Here is a 13,806-nt window from a genome sequence, read left to right as displayed (position 1 = left end):
TAAATGATCTGTTCCAAGCCTGAATTTTACAAGTAAAGTTGAAGTGGTAAAAATTGTAGCCTACTTGAGTAATGTCACCTACCTTACTTTCCACCACTGATAGTCCTAATGTATATTTTTAAAATGTGTGTGTATATATATACAGCATATATAATTTGATTTTTTTTTTTTTAATTGAGGAAATAAACAAAATTGAACCCGCATCCGTTATAGCAAATTATTCCCATAGCACATCAAAACATGTTTAACATCACACACGCAAGTTACACACATTGGCGCGCGGAGCAGGTGGAGGAAGCGCGAGTCAAGTGCAGCTTTCAGCAGGTGCCGCCCCGCGTGAGCCGGCTAGGACGAGATGAAAGACACCACTGCACACCGCCTCCCTCTCTCCTTCTCTCACCCCCTCCGCGCAAAACACCCTGAACCCCACCCCACCCCCTTGTATCCTCCCCCCACCCCCCCCGCGCGCTCGGTGAGGTAGATTTGTAGTGACAGCAGCGGGTGCATTCGCCAGTCATTCCCCATAAAAGGTTCCGTCTGATCAAAGCCCCGCTGAGGCAGGGAGAGGCATGGAGGCGGCCCGCTATGTCGGCGTGTGTCGGTGTGTCTCCGGTGTCTCGCAGGGCTGAGGCGGTTTTGAAGCTTTAAAAACACAAAAAACCCCTCTCTGTCTCTCTCTCTGCTATTTACATTTGAGCTCCGTTTTGCCTTGGCAGTAAAACATTGGTTTTATATTCCCTCCGCCTGCAGCCCGTGTGACAGGCTCGACTGCATTAATCAACTCCTCCCGCTCAGAGTCAAGGATTTCTTAAACTGGAAGAATTAAATCTTTAAATACATTTTAAACGCAAGTGTCTGACTGAAGTTATGTTAACAAGCCCCCAACCTGAGGTGTGTGTGTGTCTGTGTGTGTGTGTCAGATTCCCCGGTGAGCGCTGAGGGGATCGTGCGCACACCAAAGCAAGAAAGCGGCAATGTGTTGATATAAATTTACCCATCCGCCATCAATTAGACAAACACTTTAGCAGGTGTAGAAGTTGTGCTTTTCTACAATATGAACACCCAAATATCAGGAAGACGCCGCTGCTGCCTGAACTTTTAAGTCATCTGCCAGTCATATTCCCAATTTTCCATATTCATGTTGTTTTAAATCACCGGGAAGCCCAAGCATCTCTCTTTACCTCCTCATTAACATCAGGCGGCTCGTCAGAGGCAGACAGCATTATTCACCATCAATTAAGTGCAGAGGAATCCAAAGCCAGACTGCTGACACATCTTAGTGCAGGGCCGGGATGCAAATACAAAAAAAATAAAAAAAATTTGGTAATGCAAATTTGTCAATCTGTTAAAGAGTATACCCCCCATCTCCAAATTCAATGTTGTTGTCTGCAGCACAAAGCTTTCTATACATTGATCTTTTTCCTTGCAATAGTTTCAATCCCTGCTGAATAAAACATGGCCCATCAACATTGCTTGAAGTTGTCCGTACATCAAGGCCCTCTATCAGCACAGAGTGGAAATCATCAGACACGTAAAGAAAATGCAATAAATTACTCACAAAAACCCAAAGTCGCTAAGTTGTTTTGTAATAATTCAATCTTATCCTGATTTCTGGAAATCAAATGTAAATGCCCTAATGTAATTATCTTTATTGGTGTGAAGTAAAACCTGGTTAACTGAGCTGCCAAATATTTTGATTTATTAATGAATATATGTTTATGGCCACTGACTTATTTATTCATGGGTGGGGCTCAGCTGAAAAGTAATGTCACCAGTTATCTTAAAACATCACGATTAATCGACTATTAAAATACTTGTCAGTGCACAAAAGATCTAAAGATGCGATGTAATCTAGAAAAATTGCAAATAAACTTTGATTGCTTCATAAATGAGAGAAGAAGCAGTTTTAAAAGAATCCAAGTAATCTATTACAAGAAATCATATTACATAAATTAAAAATACTGGCTGAAATTGGAAACTCCCAGTAATCACTGTGCATGTGCAGCCATCAGTCCTGAAACACACAGGTAGAAATAATAAAATGAATGATGGCTGGATTCCATTTAGCTGCTTCAGTCTCAGGGCACTGGTACTGTGCATGTTGGCTCACCTACTGTCACACTGTCTCCCTTACTGGGATACCTGAATACAATACAGCTATAATTAATATTAGAGATAACACCCGTGCTTTTCCTACTTTGGCAAATCAAAATGTCTGCTGTGAAAAAAGCCTATCTCAGCTGCAGAAAAGAACAACAAACCCAGGAATGAGCGTCAGTGTGGTTATCGTCACATCATTTAATTTCTGCAGTTTGTAAGAAAAAAAAAAATATCACAACGTATATAAACATTAGCACTGTAGCTCCTCTGAGTGCTCAAACTTTGCTATGTTACATTCGACTCAGTGACAATGCTGTAATGATGCGCCTCAAAGTCCACAAAATCAAAGGCAAAAATTCCTCGGCATCATTCTGCTATAATTTAACAGCCTCTAAGCAACGTTTAATTTACAGTTTCCTCAGACACATTCACATACTGTATCAGACTCCTCTCTGATCAAGGCAAACTGGTGCTAGTATGTACACTGCATTATCTGGATGTTAGTGTATGTGTGTGTAGAACATCATGATGACCCCTGAAGACCAGGTTACATATGGCGCTTTAAGAGCTTTACTGGGGGTAGGCCTCGATCACCATGGCGTGACCCTGGAAAACAGGAGAATAGAAGCTTGTCAGGAAAACAACATCAATCGAATGAAAGATTATTTGGGTTGTTTCCTAGAACTGTGTAGAAACATAAAAGTAATACTCCTTGAATTTTCGATATGAAGAGCAAATCAGTCACTGTCACTTTACTGTTCTATGAACATGTCACCCATTGGTTTACCTGTCCTCCAGCAGCACAAGCCGCCACCAGTCCGTACTGTCCTCCCTCCTTCTGCAGCCGGTGTGCCACTGTGGTTACCAGCCTGCAGCCGGTGGCGCCAAACGGATGACCCAAAGACAGAGAGCCTCCCCACAGGTTGAACTTCTCCATGGAAGGAGTCCCCACCTACACAAAAAAGACATTTGGTAATGACTGATATTTACACAGAGAAGAAGGCAGCTATCACCAGGCACTGAGAACCAAGGTTAAAGCTCAAGTAAATATTTTTCAGCTTGAAAATTCATATTGACAGATTTCCATATGACTGGAGTGCAGTTACAATGAAAAAGAAGCCATTGAAAGAAGAGAAAAGGCACTGCACTGCATTGGCATGATGACTGGTGAGCCAATCAGAAGAGAGGAGGCTGAGAGCGGTGACTATTTTGTTGTGACATCACAAAGTTACAGGAAGTCCTAACGGCTGGTTTAAAGGCTCAGTTTCTGAATACAGGCTGTGTGCATTTCTCTATGGACTGAGCGCTTTGATACTTTCACAGTATTAATATAGAAGCTAGAGCTGATCTATAATGAAAAAAGACACAGAAATCTCACTTTATACAATTGTGACCTTTAAATTATTTTGCCAGTATGCAGATGCTGTACATTTTAAAACATTATTACGTATATAAAACTAAATAAAAACACCTAATTCTAAGTCTTACACAACCACTATATACAAATACAATTACACTAATACCTTAATTTAAAATAAATCTTCTATTCTGGCCTAAATTAACTGTCTACACAATGTTCATCTGTTGCAAGCATCCAGTTGTACTGCATGGATCTATTCTGAGAAATAGCCAACAGCTGACCACCAGCTTTACCTTTGATTTCCTTCCCATGTACGTCTGGGCAAACCAATCTGAGTCCATAGCCTTCAGATTTGCCATTATCTGGCCCTGGAAAAAAAGAGATATATACCCAGAGAGTTACCATAGATACCAGACTGAAAACATATTGATTTCTACAGATTCAAAGTGCAAGCTAAGAAGTATACCAGTCAAATCTTACTCCAACATTGATGAATAACACACGCCACAATTGGATTCAGAAATTGAGAGATTCTAGTTCAATTATGTAAGAAACTATCCATCTAAAACTTAAAATATCTTGGAGATTGACAGGATATTAATTAGATCAACACACACATTCAGCAACCTCTACAAAGGTCACACTGTTTTTTTGTGTGTTAACTTACTGCAAACGCCTCGTGGAACTCAAAGACATCGATGTCACTCATAGACAAGCCGGCCCGTTCCAGGGCTTTGGGTGTACCGTACGTTGGCCTGCAGGAGTCAAACAGAGCACAGTGTTAAAGGAAAATAAGGAAAAAAAAAAAAATTTCTATCACACCAAGTTTTTGGGATTCAAAGGAGCAATGCACCTCAAAATTTACCTACAAATACACACAAGGTTAGCTATCACAATGCTATCACTAAAAAGATCCCCTTGTTTGTCAGGCTTTTAGATTAAATCTGTGAATAATATACAAACTTTAATGAGACACTGAGGCTCACCCCAAAAGCAGCTGATCTTTGGGGTCCTGGGACACGTAGACAAAGTCTCTGCCAGGATGAAAACATAATATGATTAGCACGTCATGTGAAATAGCATCACTGGGGAAATTGAGGCTGTCATAGCAAATAGAGAGGGTGCAGATACCTGAGGTAGGCTTTAGGCTTGTAACCCATAGCCAAAGCTTTCTCTTCAGACATAATAAGCACAGCAGAGGCACCGTCAGTCTGAGGACACACACACACACACACACAAGCAGTTTACTTATAGTCAGGGCAGTTTATGAGAGGTGACAGTGTTTCTGCTTGTGAGCAGTAATCAGAGGAGGTAGTTTTGGGTAGGGGTATACATTTCTTTTCACCTGTGAACCTGTTGCCAGGAAATATTATTATAAAGCCCAAAAGAGTGCTTCTGATAACTGTAAACACAAAGCCACAGTTGCTGTTTGAACTGAAAAGACTCACTATCCTCAACCAAATTTTAAAAGTATTTTGCTTCAGGTAAATTGCAGCTTGTGTGTGCAGGTTTGTGTGTTTCTTTTACACACAGAGACAGATTCTGATGTCTACGCTGAAGGCGGTTTTGAAGCAGGAAGGAGGAATTAAGAACACTGAGAACGTGTGTGTGTGTCTGTGTGTGTGTGTGTGTGTGTGTGTGTGTGTGTGTGTGCTCACCAGGAAGGAGGAGTTGGCAGCAGTGACTGTGCCGTGAGGTTTAACGAAGGCAGGCTTTAGTTTGGCCATTTGCTGCATGGAGGATGGACGGATGCCATTGTCCTTGGAAACAATATCACGGCCTGGAAAAGACAAAAATACACAGACATCATGTAAACAATCAAAAAACTCAAGATTAGCCTTTACCTGATTGAATTAGTTATAATTCTCCCACACAGTGTCAGTCATTCATTCATACATCTCTTTTCCGTTTGAGTCAAAATCCATCAGTTGTGTCTGAGGTGTTGCATGGGACAGAGAGCACGTTAGAGAAATGGACAGAAATAAATTAGAGTTGCCTAAATGCAATTAATGTTTATTTTATTGGATCCCCATTAGCTTCTGTTGTAGCAGTTGCTAATCTTCCTGTGGGCCACACAATAAAAATGCAGTAAACATTAATATGTTTTAATTATTATGTTATTATTATTTAATTAATACGTTTTTAAATAAGAAAAAAACTGATAAACCAAATCAGTTACAACACACAAGTAGGCCTTTAACTAATGATTGCTAATTATTTTAATCAATGAATCATTTTGGTTTTTAAGCTGTCCAAACAACAGCTTAAAATCCAGATATGATATCCAGATCACACTGATATAAAACACAGAAAGCAGTAAATACTAATAATAAAGAGGCTGGAATGAGCAAATCTTGGGCATTTTTGCTAAAAAGAACAAAAAAAAAAAAAAAAAAAAAAGGATTCATTTCTTATCAAAAAACTTTTTTCTGTCACTCGATTAAGCAACTAATTGTTTCAGCTCTGCACATAACCATGTACAACATCAGTAAATGGTTCAAATTAGCATTTATAAGCTAAATCAGTGAATCAATTCACCAAAGAAGAACAGACAAATGACACTGACTGATAACGACAATGTAACCAATGACATTTAGGTACACCACCATCCATAAAATTCCTGAAACTTAATATAACATATACAACCATCCTAAACCTTTAATTTGCAATGTCATGTATTTCAGTTTAAAGTGTGAAGCAGTGTTTTACCTGGTACTTTAAAGGAGATGACATCCTGCAGAAAACCATCATCCTGGGCCTTTTTGGCGAGAGAGTGTGATCGCAGAGCGAACTCGTCCTGCTCCAGTCTGGAGACCCCAAATGCAGCAGCCAGACGATCGGCGCTGTGGCCCATGGTTTCAGCTGTGGAGAACTCAGCCACAGCGGGAAGCTACACACGTAATAAATAAAAGGTTACAGGAGGAAACACCGGACTGTATGTCAAAGATCAAATGGAAGGACTTTGGAATTAAGTGCAAGTGTTGGGAGATTTGAAGTGAATATCTACCTCTGGTGAGAGGTGTGCCAGCCGGATGCTGCCGAGCAGACCGAGCTTCTGACCAAGGGTCTTTGCTTTGTTGAGGGACAGCATGGTCTTCCTCATCTTACGGCTGTGACGGATGGGAACATCTGACATGAACTCCACCCCGCCTGCAACAACAGCGTCACACTGGCCTGCAGCAATCATACCAACAGCTGGACAGAAGGAGAAGGAGAGAGGTCAAACATTATCACCAGTCCAGCCCGAAACATACAGTGCATGTGAAATGGAAGAGGCCTGGTGTAGAGATTTCTGTCCCTGACATACCTGATGTCATTGCCTGGTTTGAAGAGATGCAAGCCATGGTGACGGTGTGAGCTGGGATCTTGTCAGAGAAGCCTGCACCCAGTGCTGCCTGAAATTAAGTCAAATATGAAGGAGATGCACAACAGAACAGCAGCTCTGTTTATCATGTTCACACAAATGTGAATTGCTGACAATTTGCAGAGTACAAAATGCTCTGTTAGATGTGTACCTCTCTTGCTACATTGCTGGTTTTAACCTCCTGTATGACTGTTCCATAGATGATGTAGTCTACAGCATCTTTGGGTAAGCCTGTCCTGTGCAGCAGACCTCTGGAGAAACCCAAATCACAGTAGCACTTAACAAAACAACATCCTGAGTGAATATCTTATCCTGTCTAAACTAACACTTTCAGATGTTTTCACGTCTAAATATTTACAATCTATACGTCCATCCTGTAAATCTATGATGTGCTCTATTCTGTACACATCACATCTATTGCATGACTGTTCATCCTGAAAGAGGGATCCCTCCTCTGATGCTCTTCCTGAGGTTTTTTCAGAGTTTTTTCCTTATCTGATTCAGGGGTCTACGGACAGAGGGTATCATTTGTGGTACACATTGTAAAGCCCCTTGAAGCAAATTTGTGATTTGTGATATCGGCTATATAAATAAAACTTGACTTGACTAGATATTACATGTGAAGGTCACCAGTAATTCACAGAACCATTGTTAACCAGGGTCATGGAGGTCTAGAAGACAAATAATACTGGATTCTCTGAGCACAGGGAAATTACTTCTATGTAATGAATAGAACAGGACTAGGTTCAATTCACAGAGCAATAAAGTTACTGCACATGTAATTTACTAACTCAAAAAAGTGGACACGGGTTAGTCTTTAATGTCACTGGTGCTTGGTGGCCGACATAAAAAAACTGGGTGGTTAATTAGATCAACTACACACTCGGTCAGCTGACTTAACCTAGATTTATTGTGTTTAAACAACTGCTAATGGAGAACTTGCTTTTTTTATGACACAGTTAACAGAAAAAAACACAACATTAGGACACACTTACTGCAGAGCTGCTCTGGCCAGGTCATGGGGCATCAGGTCAGCATATCTGAAAACACAAACACAAATTAGAACAGCTTTTAGCCTCATGCAAGATTCTCTCTCTGTAAAACAAGTCATTTGACTACAGCTTTTCCTTGTCTATTCAACATTTAAATGCCAAAAATAATAATTTTACGTTTCTAATCACCTCCAGGTCAAACAACCTTTTTTGAGCAGTGTTCTTATCAAAGTACCATGAACTTATGAAGCCACAGACTCCATCCAGTCAACTTAGCTATAAGAAAAAAGTGGAGACGTACGTGGTTCCAGACAACAGGAAAGGGGTTCGAACGCCCTCCACCAGCACCACGTTCTTCACACCAGGCCGAGCCAGTGTCTTCTTGCTCTTTGTCTGAACTAAAAGATAGAGAAGACAAGAAGTAAATAAAAACTTAAAATGTTTAGCTCACATTCAGTGTGATCTCCACAAGACTAGAATCTACATTTTTATGTGAATGTAAATGATATCACTTAGACTTACCCTGAGCCTGAAGCTGGGCCGTCGTGCTGAGAGAGCGTGCCCCTGAGACACAGAGACAAATATTCCTCATCACCTTCAGTTTGAATTACTTCAAACTACAAACAGCTTGAATGACTATGATTACATACTATAAAACAACAGAAGCAGATAACAGTGTTGGTGCAGCCTGAATCTACACGGTAAATGTCTATATTTTAGATTGGATCACCAAGTAGTGTGACAATTGAAAAGACTGAACAAACAAAAGTGACAGTGGAAAAAGATCATACTATTGTAACTACTAATACACAGCATGTATTCATAACGAAACACTGAAAGAGAAAACAATTTGCTTTTGGTGTATCTTGCATTTGTGATAGCATGATAGAATATTTTTCCTATTGCTTTGACATATTTTGGAATCTGTTAAACTGTTACAAAGAAGGAGGGAGAAAACTCACCAATCCGTACCGCCCAGGACGGGCTGACTGAGCAGCTCCGCATTGAGTTCAGCAACATAGAAGCCATGATGTCCTACATAGAGAGAAACTATGGTCGTTACTGCATCGTTCTCAGAAGCACCTCTCTGTGTAATGCAATTATAGTAACCACAGAGTTGAATCAACACCTGCCTAAAACAGCTATAACAAAAATATAGCATTACAGAAGAATTATTGCTGGACTGTTGTATTCAACTGCACTTGTTTCAGCTAGGTGTACCTAATAAACTGACAACTGAGTGTACATGCCCTGGCAGCTCAGTACAGTGACCAGATTTCCCGGTCCTCGATCATATATATCTATAATGTCTTCAGAAAATGTGAAGTATATGAAGGAATTATAATCAGCTCTGCCTTTAGCAGCTGCAACGTTAATGAGTGATGTACACATTTATCAACAATTATGATCCAATAATATAATATATATGATTCTGAAATGGGATATTCTGCCTAATGAGTACTTTTTATACTCTAAGTATATTTTAATGCTAATACTTTGTTCCTTTGAATGCAGGACTTTGACTTGTAACAGAGTATTTCTACACTGTGGTATTGCTACATTTACTTAAATTAAGCACTTCTTCCAACACTGTGCATAACGAATGGGGACTATAGAGTATGTGTTACCATTATTATAGTGATAGTGCAGCCCGGAGAGGGATATAACCACACTACACTGCCTCTCACTTCAGTAGACAAAAGGTCAGCTGTGTTAAGCACCTGTGATTTGAATGTCTGAATCTCGCACTGCACGTAATAAACCGTCAGTACCGGGGCTTGCTTGACTGTATGTTATAATTAGCTTACCCCGACGTAAGACTATGCAGATCATGTGTGGTAAAACATGACAGGTCACTTGCATTCAGCTCGACACATCCCTAATGTTTGCAGAAAAGACTCAAATATGTGAATGGGATTTTAATTCTAATACAGATTTAAACTAAGAGAAAAGGTCCGACACATAATATGTCTTTTTTCTGTGTTTAATGATTGTGGCATGATATGACATATCATTGTCGGTCACCCAGCCCAACCCCCCTACCCCAGCTCTGACCCTTCACCTAGTTTCCTATCCTGCTGAATAACAGGGACGTAAATGCACAATTACGTGTGTCAAACAGGGTCAGACCTGTATACAGAACAACAAGTATGTGGTTCCTTCAAAAAACGTTTACTCTGATCAAAAACAACATTGCCGAACAACCTAAATAGCACAACAATGAAGCTGGAAGCTCCACGCAAGCTAATAAAGCTAGCTAATTGTTAGCAAAAGTTTCCATTGAGTTGTGATCTATGTCGCTATGTTTGGGATGAAGACACGTATTTGTAGAAATTACATCATGTCTATTCTCTTTTTAGTTTTATTATCAATATAAACTGATAGCTAAGTTGAACCTTACCTGTGCGTGTGATATGTCTTTGCTGACACTGCCTCCCAGTCAAACGATCAGCCACTTCAGCAGCGCTACCGGACTACAATACCCGCTAACCGCTCTTAAGGACCCGTCTACACTATTGCTGACCAAAATGATGCCTGAAGAAAACACATGTGCAACTAAATGATTAGCTACATACCTGCTTGTTTTTAAAGTAAATTCAATACACAAATGATGAAAAAAATTACATTAAAAAATATTTTGATTTTTTTCCAAGCAAAAGATAACGATATGAGCGCATTAACGTGTTAGGCTCCGTCGCTATTTCAGCGTGTTGGGAGGTCCTCATCCGGTTTGCCATTCGACCGGCAGCATGAACGGCACTCTCGCGCTCCCAACGGTGAAGATGACAGGTGTATGTTTGGTCGGAGTTTACTGCAAGACATCGCAAACAGAGGCTTCAAGCTAGTAATAGCTGCTGGAAGACGTCGCTGTTGGTCACTCACAGATTAGCAAGCTCCTGACATTATCAGTGAGTCAGTGGGACATGTCGACCCTGCGCTTTGGACAGCATCTCATCAAGGCCTCGGCTGTGTTCCTGCAGACTGAGCTGTCATTTGCTCTGGTCAACAGGAAGCCTGTGGTGCCTGGACATGTGTTGGTGTGCCCTCTGAGACCAGTGGAGCGTTTTCGGGATCTTCAGCCGGATGAGGTGGCAGATTTATTCAGCGCCACTCAGAGAGTCGCCAACCTGGTGGAGAGACACTTCAACGCCACTTCGCTCACCATTGCCATCCAGGACGGTCCTGAAGCCGGACAAACCGTGAGGCATGTCCACGTCCATGTGCTGCCCAGGAAGAAGGGGGACTTTGAGCAGAATGACAGCGTCTACGAAGAGCTGCAGAAGCATGACCGAGAAACTGAGGACATTCCCTCCAAGTGGAGATCCGAGGAGGAGATGGCAGCAGAGGCTTCAGATCTGAGGAATCGGCTCCAAAATCTCTAAATGGACAATGGTCAATACATGCCAGGGTCAGCAGTGACTGGAAGATGATGTGAACACCTGATATTTATGTGGAACAATATTAATATTCACTCACATCTTGACTGTTTTGTATTGGTGCATGGCTTTTATGTATCTCTTTTCCAAAATAAAATGTAAGTAAGTTTTCTCCAAGCATTTTTTTTTTTTGTCAAATGTGAAATACAAAATCAATAATCCAGTGTCTGTTTTATTGATGACAATTTCCATAGTCATAACAGAGGTTGTTTTTTTTTTTTGTTAAAGTTGTAAAATTGTTAACAGCTGGCCTGAAGCTCTCAGATGTTTTCTATTTAAACTGAGTAAAAAGTTTTGTGAAACTATACTTATACTTTTGTATGCTTACTTATATTGTGAAAAACTATGGACACAATACATCATGTAATGGTTGTTCTGGCTAATTATAATATAATCACCAACAATTATTATTTAACATTGATGAACATGTGGAACCACTGGAAACATTACAGAGCACAATGTAGACAGAGTTACATCCTTAACAATGCAATGTAAACATAAAGTAAGACTTATGTCCATGAATCTATTGCCCCAGTGCATGCTGGGAGGGCTCCTCAGGTGCCTGCAATCACATGATCAGTTCTTAGCCAGTTATTTGAATGTTTATCTCATCTCTCCATTCATTTTGCCTTTATTTCAAAATAAGAGCACACTGTTTTTCAAGATAACTTCATCCAAGTTCAACAAATCAGTCCTCAAACAGCTTTCAAAGAGCCAAAGTAGCTGGATTAGAATAAACTGGATCATTTTATCTTGATAACAGCATGTGAACCTACTTCAGCCACATTTAAAGAACAGGGTGCTGTCACATCCCTTTTTCTCACCACCTGTAGATGAATGGAATAGTGTGACACCAGGAATGTGTGTCATGTCACCAGAGAGCCTGTGCACACGACAAACAAAATGGGGAACCACTCATTAAAAAATGCTCTGTTGTGCTACTAGAAGTAAAAATAAAAATCTAAAAATGTTAGTAAAGGCTCTGTCCTGAAGTGTATTGCTTATTCCAAATAATAAGTTGATATCTGTGATCAACAACATTGGTCCCATCTTTCAGAGAGTGCATCCCCTCACTGTCAAGACACTGGGCTTGAGTACTGTCGGTGTCACTTTACCAGCTTTATTAGGGCACTGCACACGCGACCAATGTTTTCTACACCAATTTTCAATGCTGTAAGTATTTCTGAAAGAATTTTCTGATTTCCCATGGGCCCCCACCTAGACTGCTTCTTGGTCCCCACACTGTGCCACCTCATTTTAAAAATCCTGGAATCACCCCTGATCTCCAGCAAGCCTGTCTGCTTTATCGCCGGTGCAGGTATCAAGTAGGCTTATTAGGGCTCGAACAAGGATTTCTATTACATACGTGTGTGTGGTTCGGACAAGAGTGAAAAAAGTTTGTTTTATTTTCACACACTTTGAACTTTCCCTAACTGCAAACAAATGTCAAGGAAGGCACACAGCTCACTTAGTTAAAACATAATATTAATATAATAATTTCAGTCAACTCATGTCCACATTAAAACATAAATAAAATATGTCACTGAATTGCTTTCTCCGCTCTCAGTATGATCCAATCCTGTAAGAGGCCATCCGTCTCTCTCAGGGAGGTCAGAAGATCGAGAAATCTTTCATCACTGTTGTCACTGCCATCCATGGCTCCTGCCTGGGTGGAGGCCTCGAGGTACGACAGTGTGTGTGTGTGTGTGTGTGTGTGTATGTGAAGTTGTCAAAAATGCTGCTTATCCGGACTAAGATGTCAGCACGCAAGTCCCAATCTTGTGTCTTCTCTGTAGTTCATGATGGCCTGCCAGTGCTGCATCACCACAAAAGCAAAATATAAAAAGATCACCAGAGGAGGTCGTGATGGGACTGCTGCCTGGAGCAGGCGGCACTCAGAGACTGCCTAAAATGGTATACATGCACACACTCATATTAATCAGTTATTCAGTTAATGGCTTGAAAGCATTGCTACAGTCTTGTGCTAGTGGCTACTGAGTTCCACTGGAGTATATTAAGGTCAAGAGCCTCACTTGGGGGCGATATTAGCTCACAATATCTGCAACCTGCTTGTCTGCACGTGTGTGTGTAGGTGGGTCTCCCCGGAGCGTGTGACATGATGCTGACAGGCAGGAACATCAGGGCTGATAAAGAAGATGGGTCTAGTGCACCAGCTTGTGGACCCTCTGGGTATGTTCTACGTGTGGCTCCATCGCTGTACTTCATTTTAAAGATGGCACCTCTGTAATCTTCTGGGATTTGCTCCTCTAGGTGAAGGTGGAACTCCATTAAGAAGCTCATGACTGAGTATTATAATTATAACAGATGGGGAATTTTTACTAACATGACCTAACTAAATTTTAACATGGCTTAAATTTATACATAATTGAGGGCGTGGCCGCTTTGAGTGACAGGAGGGTGTGTCACAGTTGACTAGCCGCTCAGTGTCCGCTAGGCGTCACCTCAGCTAATTCGAGTAGCAACGTGACCTCTCGTCCATGTTTGTGGTGTTGGTGCCAACTGGAGGATTTTTCGTGCAGATGCCAGACAAAT

The 13,806-nt window shown here is 41.0% G+C and overlaps 2 protein-coding genes across 2 annotated transcripts; one reads left to right on the top strand and one right to left on the bottom strand.

Moving 5' to 3' along the window:
- Positions 1-2,268: 2,268 nt before the first annotated feature.
- Positions 2,269-10,327, bottom strand: hadhb (hydroxyacyl-CoA dehydrogenase trifunctional multienzyme complex subunit beta). The gene is made up of 16 exons (XM_056404928.1): positions 10,218-10,327; positions 8,779-8,851; positions 8,339-8,380; positions 8,118-8,214; positions 7,820-7,864; positions 6,976-7,075; positions 6,768-6,855; positions 6,468-6,655; positions 6,170-6,350; positions 5,119-5,240; positions 4,592-4,671; positions 4,447-4,494; positions 4,128-4,215; positions 3,754-3,828; positions 2,888-3,052; positions 2,269-2,706 (listed from the first exon to the last, which is right to left on the bottom strand). The coding sequence occupies exons 2-16, from the start codon at positions 8,843-8,845 to the stop codon at positions 2,671-2,673; spliced, it is 1,422 nt and encodes a 473-aa protein (XP_056260903.1). The 5' UTR covers positions 8,846-8,851; positions 10,218-10,327; the 3' UTR covers positions 2,269-2,670.
- Positions 10,328-10,543: 216 nt separating this feature from the next.
- Positions 10,544-11,560, top strand: fhit (fragile histidine triad diadenosine triphosphatase). Its single transcript, XM_056404929.1, has one exon. It carries the CDS (start codon positions 10,741-10,743, stop codon positions 11,197-11,199), a length of 459 nt encoding a protein of 152 aa, XP_056260904.1. The 5' UTR covers positions 10,544-10,740; the 3' UTR covers positions 11,200-11,560.
- Positions 11,561-13,806: the final 2,246 nt, after the last annotated feature.

This window comes from Seriola aureovittata, chromosome 19 (genome assembly GCF_021018895.1).
Source record: "Seriola aureovittata isolate HTS-2021-v1 ecotype China chromosome 19, ASM2101889v1, whole genome shotgun sequence".
Lineage (NCBI taxonomy): Eukaryota > Metazoa > Chordata > Actinopteri > Carangiformes > Carangidae > Seriola > Seriola aureovittata.
Note: the sequence above shows the minus strand (reverse complement) of the source record. Positions and strands in the feature narration are given on the sequence as shown.